Source organism: Eretmochelys imbricata, chromosome 4, assembly GCF_965152235.1.
Source record: "Eretmochelys imbricata isolate rEreImb1 chromosome 4, rEreImb1.hap1, whole genome shotgun sequence".
Lineage (NCBI taxonomy): Eukaryota > Metazoa > Chordata > Testudines > Cheloniidae > Eretmochelys > Eretmochelys imbricata.
In genome coordinates, this window is record NC_135575.1 from 131,038,384 (window position 1) to 131,051,603 (window position 13,220).

A 13,220-nucleotide genomic window follows, 5' to 3' on the forward strand; every position below is an offset into this window, starting at 1 on the left:
TATTGATTATATTGTGGAGGCAGCCGAAAGCTTCAATTAAGATTGTAGCCCCACCATGCTAGGCCCTGTGCATACACACAGTAAGAGGGAGTCTTGCAAAATTAAGCCTTTTGTAAATTTAAAGTAGACACTTGATATATTTTTGTTTTCAAAAACTGCTGCCCCATTTTGGCTGTTCGGTGACCTGTGTGCAATGCATGTGACTGTCTCAGTCCAGTTCTCAATGGATAGGCATCCAGGTAACAAAAAAAACCCAACAATGGAAAGTGGCACTAATTTCCCAACTCGTTGGCAGTCTCCATCCTTGCCGACCTCAAGCAGAAACCAAGCCAGCAGCACACTGAGGCCCAACTCTTCTGGGAACTGGGCATTTCATGCAAAGTCTTTAAACTCCTGGGTTCGGCCCTATCACCATAAATTATTTCAGCCCTGGGTTCAGCTGAGAATGCAAGGATCAAGTGAACATGGAAAGCAGCCTAAGCTCTCCGCTCACCCCCAAAGCTGCTGCCCCCAGGTCAGTGCTGAAGCACTTTGAACAGACTGGTGCCTAGGCTGTGGACAGACAACTTCATTCCCCAGACGAGGTTTGTTTTCCCTTAAGAAAAGCACTGGCAGGTTTTCTTGGCAATTCGATGCGGGGAAGGGGAGTAGGTCAGTGGATCATTTAGTGATGTTTTGATTTGTTTTTCGTTAACCGCCAACAATGTGCTTGGCACTACATGTGACAAGAGGGAAGATCCAATGGATGAGCAACCATCCTGTCCATGTGCAGAGCACTGGCTTCCAACTTGCATCACCCATATCAAATCTGATGGCAAAATGGCAAGGCCTTCCGGGAGTCATTCAGATAGACCTGGAAAATTATAGCAGATACTTCTTCTGTAGCATGCTGAATTCAGTGGAGCTGACAGCAGTTAAGGATAGGCCCACACTGTATATCTGAAAAATCTGACAGAGTTTAGTTACCCCCCTTCCCACTCCTATGCCCTGAACTCAACTTTCAAGATGTGGTGAGCGGTTTTGTACTCAACAGCTGTATATAGGACAGAGCAAGTTTAATATGCTTCCATTGTGGCATGATATAGGCATCCATAGGTAAGGAACTGCCTGACATTTTTTGCATTCCTGGGCAAAGAGCTCAGATAGGGATTATACAGAGATTCATTTGTAGAGATTAACTGGCAGATCTCAACTAAGTGAAGCCTTAATGCCCACCCCCAGCATGCTGGACAGGAGGTAATCCCCATATTCTGCCCACTAGGAGAAGGTTACACACGGACCTCAGTTTTTGTTAAGTTATTCCTCCATTCCTTCCTTGTCATCACGCAGCCATCTCTTGAGCAGCTGGGATTCTTTCCCTGAAGCATTGAAACCGATACCTCGCCATAGGCTGGGCGGCAAGTGGCGCAGAAGAGAGTCACCATTGCTGAGTCTGTTTCCCAGCCCTACACTCCTTCTTTGGGAAGGGAACGGAAGCTCTGAAATCAAAGCAGAGGTGTCACGTTGTACACCAGCAACTGGAGGTGCAGTCTGGAAAGCGAGTGCAACAGAGCCATACATTCAGATTGCACGTGTGGTGAAATGGATTTAAATAGACTTTGCTCACCAGAGTTGCAGTCTATTCGACTATGAAGTAATTGTTTGGGGCTACAGGGCCTGATCCCATATAAGACACAGCACCAGCTTCAGCTAGAGTGCTCACATAAGCAGAGGCTTATAAGTACTAAGCCGCCTGGGGCCCAATCCTGTGCGGTGAGAAGAAAAATGCTGCTTCTCTGCAATATGTTCTCTCTTTCCAGCCTGTTCCTGAATCCTCCTTCCCAGCCCACCCTAAGTCAAGCAACTGGTATGCAGCATGCTGGGCAGATGGATCGCAGCGGCATACGTACACTATACAGCTGTGTACATATGGCACACATGTTTCAGCTGGATTTGCTAGCTATCCAGATGGCAGTAAGGCTGTTTTTTGTTTTGTTTTTTGCTTGGTGGGGAGGAGAATCAACCACAGTTGTTTTGCAGAAGGAAAGAGTAGTCCAGGCATGTCGTTAAGTACTTAGCTATTCCCATTCTGCTCCCCTGTTCAGACTTCTCCTCCGAGATGGGAGTTAGAAGGGCAGTTGTATATTCTGGAAAGCGACTCAGCTTTTTAAAACCAGAGCAGCACTTGGGTATTGCTGCGCTACACTGGGTCCCTTCCGTTTGTATCTATGCCACCAGTAGCATGAATTTCTCTCTCCCTGCATTTCTAATGCATCCATCACTACAGTATCTTGGCACCAGAATGCCTAGCCACTCTGTAGTATCTAGCTGCTAAGACAACAATGCTGTGAGAGCATTCATGGAGCGGTACACAAGCAAATAGCCGTTTCTTTCCCTAGAGATTTCCACAAGTGACTTCTTGGTAGTGGCTACTGGAAAAGTTATTCCCTGATATCTGTGGATCTTTCCTCAGAGCAACATCTTCCCACTAATACAAAGACTATTGGGATCGACAGAGTAGTTCCTGCTCCATGCCGGGATAATGAGAAAAGGGCCTCGCTATCTGCATGCACGAAAACACTTTAAAATAGTGCAAACGCTTTTGCGAGTTTTTCTCTCTGCTGCTGCCTTGTCTCACAGGTGGCAGAGAGGGCTACAACCTACAGACCCAGTGCGGCCAAACTGTGGCTTATGAGCCGCATATGGCTCTTTTACAGTTAAAGTGCGGTTTACGAAGGCTCCCAAGCCTCCCCACCCCATTCTTCACCTACCAGACTCGGGGAGCGAGGTGGGGTGTCTAAGGGCTTTAGACCCGTGTGGGGGTATCGGGGCTGAAGCCCGATGCCCCAGCAGGCACTTCCCCATGGGGCAGATTGTGCATGTCTTGTGGCTCTCAAACTCTGAAGATTATCGTATACGGCTCTGAGGGTCAGTAAGTTTGGCCACTCCTGCTATAGACCCTCAAATATAGGGCCATGGCCTTTCCCCCCTTAACGCTCAGCTCACCATACTGAAAAATGTTCGGCTTCCATTGCCTGTCCTAGTGATGTCAATGTGGGTATTTTCTATTCTATTCCGGTTCTTATACTGCGCCCATCACCATGGTATCTGAGCACGTGACAGGACAAGGTTCTGTTTCCATAGACTCTTTTGCACCCCCGTCATTCCTGGTGGCCATTGACTTTCAGGGGCCCAGATGCTATGGAGGGAGAAGACATGTCTCCAGTGCTTTGTTAATGAGAACAAAGTTCCATCTCACCTCATTCTGAGTTCACTTATGCTGGTGAAATGCTAAGGGCTTCAGTGAAGCTACTCCAGGTTTACAATAATGTAAAAGTGAGATCAGAACAGGCCAAACCATGTTCAAATGAGGTAGAATGATGGCATCAAAATGAATGAAACACCCACGCCAGCATGTTTTCAAACACTCTACTATTTGGGCTAGGAACCGGAGACACTGTAAAAGCTATCTCAGTAACCAGCAACAATTTGCAGTTTACAAATTCAGTTTTGCAGCAAGAGATGCCTGTGCCAGAATAAGTGGCAAAGTCTTCCACCATGTCATTCATTTGCATCCCACTAGTGCGGAATTCTGGAACAGCCCGTTTAAGAGCTGAGAATACTCAAATGGCAGCAAGATTTCCACTGATAGGAGGGGAGGCGTGCATCTCTCTGTCTGATCTGGAGAACTGCCCACATTGGCACATATGCAGCTTTTTGATGTTCGTCTCAAACTCCTCCTCAAAAATATGGTCCATGGAGCCCCAATGAGCTGGAGTCGCTGTGCTGGGAGCAGATGTTTCCACAGATTCATTCTTCGCCTTGAACTAGGTCAGCATTTTTCTAAACCTTTCCACCACCACATTTGTACTCCTTTCTTTCTCTTCAGCAGTTGATAGGCCCACTCTCCAGGCTGAGGTGTGTCCCAGGGATGTTTTACTCATGGGTTTCACAGCTTTCTATGCTACTGGGAGCTGAATTCACCACCCTTTCGCATTCCTTCACTGCTGTCTGCTGGTGTCAGTGTCCTTCCCTTGGCTGCTACTCACTGGTAGTTAAATGAGTGTAAAAGAGATCCCACTTCCACAGGACTGAACTTTCCTGTGATCACTTACAGTGTGTATCATCAGGAGCGGATTGAGCGGCTGTCATTGAAAAGCTTCCCATTGACTTTACTGTGGGTTGGAGCCGGCCTGACAGGGTTTGTTCTGGCTCCGGTGCTGTCAGCAGAGAGACTCCCACTGACTTTGACAAGAGCTGAATGTGGCCCCAAGGGAGGATCCCTGCCTTCAAGGCGCATCCCCCAACGGAGCGCTCCAGGTGTAGCATTTCCATTGTGCTTGGCAACGGAATATCACAACGTTAATCTGGGCCCGGAAGCGGTTTAAACCAGTTCTGAGTGACACTATTATGATTTCTAGTGCCATGGGGGGTACATACAGAGGGAGATGACAAGGCCCCTGCCATGAACAACACACAATCTAAAGTAGGCAGATAACAGAACAGAACAAGGGAGAAGACAGTAAAGAAGACAGAGAAAACTCCAACACACCTCCCCAAACTCAGGAAAATGTTACACAAAGAAAACAGCCGTGTGTCTGTTGTTGCTTAATGTCTAATTGGTTTTGTCACCTGATACAAAATCCTGTGACTGACCATATGTATTTTCTCTTTCTGCTGTAGACACAGTCAGTTATCCTTTCCTCTCCCCTCGGGCTCACTCCAACTCCCACTGAAATCAGAGGAAAGACTCCTATTGACATCAATGGGTATTGGATCCAACCCCCAGTCCCTGCTTGACCCTAGTTTGTTCTCAAATTATCCTCGTCAGCAACTACGGTGGGACAGTGCCCAAGCACCGAATCAGCAATACTGTAATTGTCAGCACCTTCATTCACATCCTGCGTCTGCTTTGTGCATTGACCAATTTGTGTGTTGGCCACAGCTTGATTCATCCGTAACGTTAGTGTTATCGCCCCAGTCCTATCTAATTCTGCCCCCTGCATAACTTGGAGAGCAGCACTCATATGCAGAGGGAGGCACAGGGAAGCAGGACCCTGCTCCTCGGTGAGAGGGTAGGGTTTTCCCACGTGGCAGCCAGCACTGCCTGAGAAGCTGTTTTCCAGGAGGCGCTCTGTTGACAGACACCTGGGGACACTGGCCAGAGCAGCAGCAGAGATGCTCACAGAAAAGGAGAACAATAATCCTGGTTTGGCAAATGAGTCAGACGGATCAGGGGGACCAAATTTGGCCCTGGTGTAAACAGGTGCCACTTCAGTGAAGCTTAATCACTTACTCCTGAGCTGAATTTGGCCCCCTGGGTCCAAGCTCAGGTGGCTCACCGGCACTGCTCCTGGTGTTACAACGTCCACACTGCTATTTTCAGCTTGAGCTGAGCTGGAGTGAGTCTCCATGGAGGGCGTGTCTACCCAGGCTGGGGAGGCACACTTGCAGCTACAGTGTAGACACACCAATAGGGCCCAGTCCCATACCTGAAATAAACATCAGGGTTTGTAGGAATAATCCTATGCACTATACAGCAGTGCCTGCCATCTTATACCTGTAAATCACCTGCACATGCATAAGGCATATCTAGCTATGGGAAAGCTCTTAGAGAGCAGTGGACAGGCTGCAGCACTGGAGATATCCTTGCTCACAGAGTCACAGAGTTTAAGTCCAGAAGGTACCACCAGATCATCTAGAATATGTGAACCCTGTGCACATGCATTCTTCACCAGCCCTATACAGCACCTAGCACAATGGGACGCAGCTGTGTGCCTGGGACTCCAAGGTACTGCCAGAATACAAACAAAACAAATAATGATCTGGGATCCCAGGCGCACTTGGGGCAATCACGGCAGATAATGTAACAGCAAAAAAAAAAAAAAAAAAAAAATCCATATCCAAAGAATTATAATAAACAAAACCAAAAAAATCCGTGGCTTGTGCTAGTTCTTGTTTGTTTACACATACATTTTGTGACACGCACCCACCCACACGTGCTATCAGACAAAACCAAACACGCTCATCCACAGCCCTTTTCATATAACACGTCCCTTTAAATAACAATTTGGGAACATGTGACGATATTTTGGACATGTTCTTAAACTTGTCAAGGTGGTCAGCTGCCTCTTTTGCTGTCCCAGACATGATGTTGCCTTTCTCCAAGTCCTAGGGAAATTATGCATGAGAGAGAGAGGCAGTAGGTCAGCTTCTTCCAGGAGAAAATCCAGTGAACAGTTCACCCCACCTGACCCAGCATTGAGCCTGGGTGGGAGCTTAAAACCAACAGTCCTCCTCACTCCTCTAACCTGCCAGTACCCCACTGAGGTCGCTGAACCCTTGTGGAAGCACTAACTCATCTCAGGTTGGAAGGAGGGATATAATAAAGTCAGCGCTATTAAGCACTAGACATTCATGTGAACCTTCTGGAAATTTTTTTGGCATATTGCTCAACACAAACAATGAGACAGTTAAGTTACACTGCACGTTCTAAAAGGACTCATCGAGAAGCCAGCCAACTACCTTCCCAGTGGGGCTCTAAAATATTTTAACTCCCAGCACAAAAATAAACCAGAGGAATTAAAAGATAGGCAAATTCAACAGCTTATTATGGCACATTGTAGAGGCAGTTTGCTGTCAGGAGGTCTTGCTTTATAGTGTATTGTTAGCACGTACATTTTACTGCTTAACGTTGCGTTATCAACTCTACAGGTGCGGCCAAATTCTGCTTTCATTTATGCTTATGTAACTCCAGAGCGAGTCCACGCAAGGCAGCGAAGTTAGTCCAGATTTACAGCAGCGCAACAGAGCAGGATCGGCTCTACCCAGGGCCTGATTCTTCTGTCACTTACACAGTGTTAGAGTGGTGTAACTGCACTGATTTCACTAGAGTAGTTCCTGATTTACACCAGTGAAAAGAGAGTGTGGAACGGGATTCATAGTGTTTATTTGTATGAGCTCATAATGTATTTGTACAAAAATTAACATGTTCTTTTGGTAATGGAAAGGAAATATTGGACCAGATCCTCATCTGATGTAAACTGGCATAACTCTATCCAAATCATTGGAGCGCCTCTAATTTACACCAGCTGAGGATCTGGCCAGTTATTGTGACTATATCTATTGTCCTACTAATTGAAGAAGCTGTTAATGGATCCTGTACCCACCACTTCCCCCACTTAGGATAAGCAAAAGCTGTGTACAAGCTAGCCTACCCCGGCTAACTGGAGTCCAGTCAGGGTTGGTAACAATTCCAGCAAAGACAGTGCTGCGCAGGTAGAACAAGCCCTTCCCAGACCTGGGGTACACACCAAGCTTGTTAGCCTGTGCTGCGTCACCTTCACGGCTGTGATTACCCGTGCTAGCTGGATTCAAGCTAGCTCAGGTAGGGCAGCCCGTGTGTAGCTTTAGCTGTGTAGACTTCCCCTTACTTTGCTCCACACCACTCTTAATGGCCTCAGGTCACAGCATCCTTCCCTCCAGTGATGAGAATGGGATGCATCTTCCATATTTATTTCTTAAGTGGGATGGGACAGGATCGGACACAAGAGAGCACAGAGCTGGCTGAGGGCCTGGTCCTAATCCAGTGAAGCCAATGGCAAACTTCCCATTGGCTTCCCACGGGCTACCCTACCTGAGCTAGCTTGAATGGCAAACTTCCCACTGGCTTCAAATGGAGCATCTCTGGGTTCCAAAAGCATTGCCTCTGAATCATAGCTATCAGAGATGGAACAGACCTGTTACATTACATCCCATCCCATCCATCCTCCTGCCAATGCAGAGTTATTCCCTATGGTACATTTTCTGCAGTGTGCTCTCTGCATTGCTTCCAGCCTTATCTGGGGAACAAGGAAACAATAATAGTACTTAGCCCTTGTGGACACCAACATACTTTACAAACATTTAACTAATTAATCCCAGGGCCCAAACTTCAGCTGCCATTGGGTTACCAGCCCAGTGTCTTCTTAACATAGATAAATATTGGGTAGTGCCAATTTCCTTGCCTTTCTGGCAGACAACAGCATTTTTCATATTAGAGAAATCTTCCCTCCTAACTCCTCTATACGTAATATTGGAGGCCGTGCTACTAGCTGGGAAGCAGCGGGGGGAAGAGCGATGAAGGGAACATTCTAATTAAGTGTCTGTCGTCATCTGAAATTTAGAAATCCTCCTGCCCATGCATTTATGAGTAAACTCATCCATAGTGAATGGATAGTTCTCTGAAAACATCTGCTCAATGGGCAGTAGCAGTCAAAAAACCCAACAGAACGTTAGGAACCATTAAGAAAAGAATAGATAAGACAGAAAATATCATAATGCCATGCTATAAATCCATGATACACCCACACCTTGAATACTGTGTGCAGTTGTGGTCACCCCATCTCAAAAAGATATATTAGAATTGGAAAACAGAGAGGAGGGCAACAAAATGATTAGGGGAATGGAACAGCTTCAGTATGAGGAGAGATTAAGAAGACTGGGACTGTTCATCTTAGAAAAGAGATGACACAAGAACCAAGGGTCATCCAATGAAATTAATGGGAAGTAGGTTTACAACAAACATAAGGAAGTACTTCTTCACACATTGCACAGTCAACCTGTGGAAATCCTTGCCAGGGGATGCCGTGAAGGCTAAAAGTATAACAGGGTTAAAAAAAAAATTAGGTAAGTTCATGAAGGATAGTTCCATCAATGGCTCTTAGCCAACATGATCAGAGACAGAACCCCATGATCTGGGTGTTCCTAAGCCTCTGACTGCCAGAAGCTGGGACTGGACAATAGGGGACAATAAACTGCTGTGATCTGTTCATTTCCTCTGAAACATCTGGCACTCGCCAGTGTCAGAAGACAGGATAATGGGCTAGATGGACCTGTGGTCTGATCCAGCATGGCTGTTCTTATGTTCATCCAAAATCTTTGTATGTCCCCCATTCAAGCACTAACTAAACCTGATCCTGCTTAGCTTCTGAGATCTGATGAGCCAAAAGGTTTGCTCTCTTTAAAAGAGTAAATTAGAAGACTGCTTCCGCTCTCACTCATGCCTGGGTAAATCAGTGTATCACTAACACGAGTGGAGTTATACTGGTGTTACACCAATGTAAGTGAGAGCAGAATCGGGCCATAAATCTCTAAATACTCTAATACAGAATCTGTTCTTGACACTTAAACCTGCTTTTAAGAGTCCTTCCCCACCACCTGTGCATAGCCAGGGCTTGCAACACCTATGCCCGTCAGCCCACTTCTGGCTTTCTCTTACAGATGGGCGAATACCAAAACCCTAATTTGAACTCCCCCTCTTTGGGGAATGTTTGGATCCAGACCAGGTCTGAACTTTGTGTCTCAGCTCTCTTAATAATTAACACACAAGCCTCTTTATAATTCCGCCATTAAATTTGAGTCAAGATAGGAAGTGCTCCTCGGGAAAAGCTATTCTAACATTGTTACTATAGAGAAAACCTGTATCTGTCTGTGTTCCTGTACTGCACCCACCATCCTGCTCTCTGATCTTCTCTGAAAAGCTGAAACTGTCCGGGTGTGCACACTCCTGAATAAACCCTTCTCTCGGGGCTGCTCCAATTTATATGTTGTCACCGTGTACGGAAAAAAGTGTCTTCTAATCCCAGCTGGTGATTTCTGTAACAAACATGGCTCACAAAATAATTTGTTCTTTTAAAAAAAACAACAAAAAAAACCTACCATAACAAAAAAGAGGGGGAGGGGAAGGAAAGGAGGGAAAAAATATTTTCCTCCAGTTTTTTTTTGTAACTGGCTGACGTGTGCATCAGCCTCAAGTATTTCATGGTCCATTTTACTTCCACTTGATTTAACTTTCTTGCTCTAACTTTGAAATCGTTCCCACTTTTCATTGAAACCTTCCATTTTATTCTCCATATTGCTTTGATCATCAGCTGTGACTTCTGTCTGATCCAAGATTTTCGTTGGCTCCGTCATATCCTGCCAATGATAACAGATATTTTGTTTTTGTCGCTGCCATGGATTCTCCTTTAACAAGAAAAATGCCCAGCTTAAGACCATTGTGGAGTTGTAGGCAAGGTGCTACCGGAAGTGAAGCACAGTGGGTAGCTGCAAGTGTCAACAAAGGCTTGAGAGAAGGCAGGGAGCTCTTGAAAGCCAAGTAAACAGGCTGTTGGGAGAAACTGTGATCTAGCAGAAAGAACACAAGACTAAGTGCCAATAGAATTCTTGTGTTCCATTCGTAGCCAGGCCATGGATTTACTGTGGAGCATTATGGACAATGCTTAACACGACTCTTACATGAGAATGTTTTGAGTGCTCCTGTAGAGCTATCCTGGCTTGCTTCTGGCATAAAGGAAGGAGACTGCTCCCCAGCACACCAATACAACAGAACACAGGAGGTGGTTCTATTACTTAGTAAACATTAAAGCGGGTCCCTGATTCATGTGCTGTGAGAATGCCACCAAGTGGAAGACGGGTTTTCCAGCGAGAGAAAGAAGAGCAGGTTCCCTACATCCCCACTATTGCCTATACTGTGCTATACATTTTAAAAAATGTGAGGAAAATTCTGTGAAGATTGTTGGCTTGCTTTTGGAGAAGTGCAAGATACGCCTGGATGTCTCATCATACAAACCCACATCCTACAAGCCGAGAGACTATGTGTTTGGCAAACACGTTGGACATGGAGGGCCAATGTAATCCCTCCATTAAAATCAACAGCTTTACACCAGGGATGAATTTGGCTCAGAGTATTGGTTGTACGCTCTGCATTATCTGCTCATGGACCTGGAGACAACCTGAGGGGAGAGACATGGATGAGAAGGGCAAAAGCACAAAGGAAGCTTCCCCAATTGTCTTTTTAACATCCCCAGGATCAGAGTGAAAGGGACTCTGTTGGGCAGTCAGACGCTACAGAAGAGTTCAAGTATTCCGGTGATGGGTACAGTATAAAATCTTAGATTGACAGAAAGACAGACAGCCTGGGTAACTAACGTACAGGGATGGGTTTCAGATAAATAACTCAGGGCACGTCTACACTACAAACTTAAGTCAACCTATGTTAGGTCAACTTACAGCCACCACAGTAATTACTGTGGTGGTTCATGTTCTCACTGCCCTTCTTCTGTCGGTGGTGTACATCCTCACCAGGAGCACTTCCACCAACTTAAGAGAGGCAGCGTGGGGGCTCCGTCCGCATTTCCCCACTGAGAGCCCAGCTGCCCCCTGACCTGGCTTCCTGGTCCCTTAGAGCCCCCCCCCCCCACCTTCCCTGGGGTGACAGCCAACAGTTGATTTAAGTAATGCAGTATCTACACGGACACTATATTGCCCTAACCACTCCGACATAAGCACTATGCCTCTCGTGGAGGTGGAGTTACAGTGTTGATGTAGTAGGGTACTTACAGTGGCAGCAGCAAGGCTGTCATGTGTGCACTGACATCATTAAGTTGACACAAGCTGCCTTACATCAACCTAACTCTGTAGTGTAGACCAGGCCTCAGAGTCCAAGTTTTTGTATGCAGGAGAATCTCACTGATTTTCACTGAGTGCAGGGCCCACTGACAGTTCTGTAAATTGGTGAGTAAGGCTCCAGGCTAGCAAAGCACAAAATTAATACCATGGACTTCAGCTAGGAGAGTTCTCTTCAAAATTGGACCTGAGTATGGGGGTGCTACTCATGTCTTAAAGATAAGCATGTACTAAGAGTTTTGCCAGATCATGATTTTAAATAAATCAAGGCTATTGTAATTTGTTTATTTATTCAGGTGCCAGTTATTTTTATTAATTTATTATTATTAGTTATTAGTTCTTATTTTTCAAATACTTCATATTATACTAGAAAACATTCAGGAGTATGTTCTGTGAAAGTCTTAAGTTATTAGTAATAGAAGACTTCACCACAGCCCTCTGCTGTTAAATCTTGGCTGAAAAATGGGGTGAGACTGCTGGGTCTTTCATCAGATTTATGGCGTGTGGATTACCTGGGAGAGAATGACTGTCTCACGGTTCTACTCAGCAACGATGCTGTATTTTTGCCTCTACATCTGCTGTAAGTGCTGATTGCTGTTGTCAAAGCTCAAGGGGCCAGATTCGGATCCCCTCACTCACTCACACTATAGCACTGTACTCTGTGAGGAGTCCCGTTTAAGTCAGTGTGGTTGCTTGTGGAGTAAGGTGCTACTCAGTGTGAGTGGGCGGATCAGAATCTGGCACAAAGGTTGCAGTATCCAAATGAAACCAGCCAGGCAACTGAGCACAAAATCGAATTAGAGTAAACATGCTGGGCCATATCCTACCATCAGATTTTAAGCAGAATTGCCCCAGCTGAAATCAAGAACCTTCACACTGGTTTCATTCCCATGGAGATCAGCAGGGGAGTTCTCTTTAAAAAAACCTGATGGCACCATATGGATTTTTATCAGTCAAACTCCTATTTATGTTAAACAACTGCTAAATAAATAACCTACAATTGTTTTGTCATGCCTTCAAGCACAGATATTTTGTTTGTCTGGCCTAATTTTTTTTTTCCTGTTACCCTTTCTAGGTTCCCTGCTATTCTTATGGTCAAAAGTTGTCCAAACTGGCTATTTTGAGAATAGCCTGTAACTATATCCTTTCCCTGGCCAGACTAGCTGACATGGATTACAGTGCTGACCACAGTAACATGAGCTTCTCAGAATGCGTGGAGCAGTGCACTAGGACCTTGCAGGCAGAAGGGAGATCTAAAAAAAGGAAGGTATGTTTCAAGAGAACAAAATAACACAAATAATCCAAGGTGGTTTCCTTCTTTCTCCATCCTTTGAACATTTCCTTATTTTTATTCCTTATTCTTTCCCCATTTTTTGGTTTTCTTCGCCTCCCCGCCCCGATCTGTGTGATCTTGTAACAACCACATTCCTCTCTAATCAAAAACTTTTCCATCCTTCCTATTCTCTGGGCCAAGCTCTTCCTCTCGCTACTTGCCCATCACACTTTAACATGACCACGATCCTATTAGCGTTGTCTTGTGGCTGTTATTTGTTAAAACAAACCAGCCCTGGGTTGCCTTTTGTAGATCATAAAACACAATCACTCAGCTGTGTTTTCTGTTTTGTTTAATCTAACACTTATCGCAAAAAAAAATTGTCTGACAACAAAAAGTAGCTAATGGAGACGCTGTACATATAAACACATTAGCGAGATGTCTGACCTGAAGAACATATGGGTATCTGGGGGAAACAACACTAAATCTAATTACATATTGCATTCCTTCAGGTTACTTA

The 13,220-nt window shown here is 45.3% G+C and overlaps 1 protein-coding gene across 1 annotated transcript in view; it reads left to right on the top strand.

The window, feature by feature from the left end:
- ATOH8 (atonal bHLH transcription factor 8) overlaps positions 1-13,220 on the top strand; it is a 67,530-nt gene that overhangs the window by 3,607 nt on the left and 50,703 nt on the right. The window contains exon 2 of the mRNA XM_077816184.1: positions 12,503-12,694. Coding sequence (XP_077672310.1) covers positions 12,503-12,694 — 192 coding nt within the window. The remainder of the gene's footprint in view (positions 1-12,502; positions 12,695-13,220) is intronic.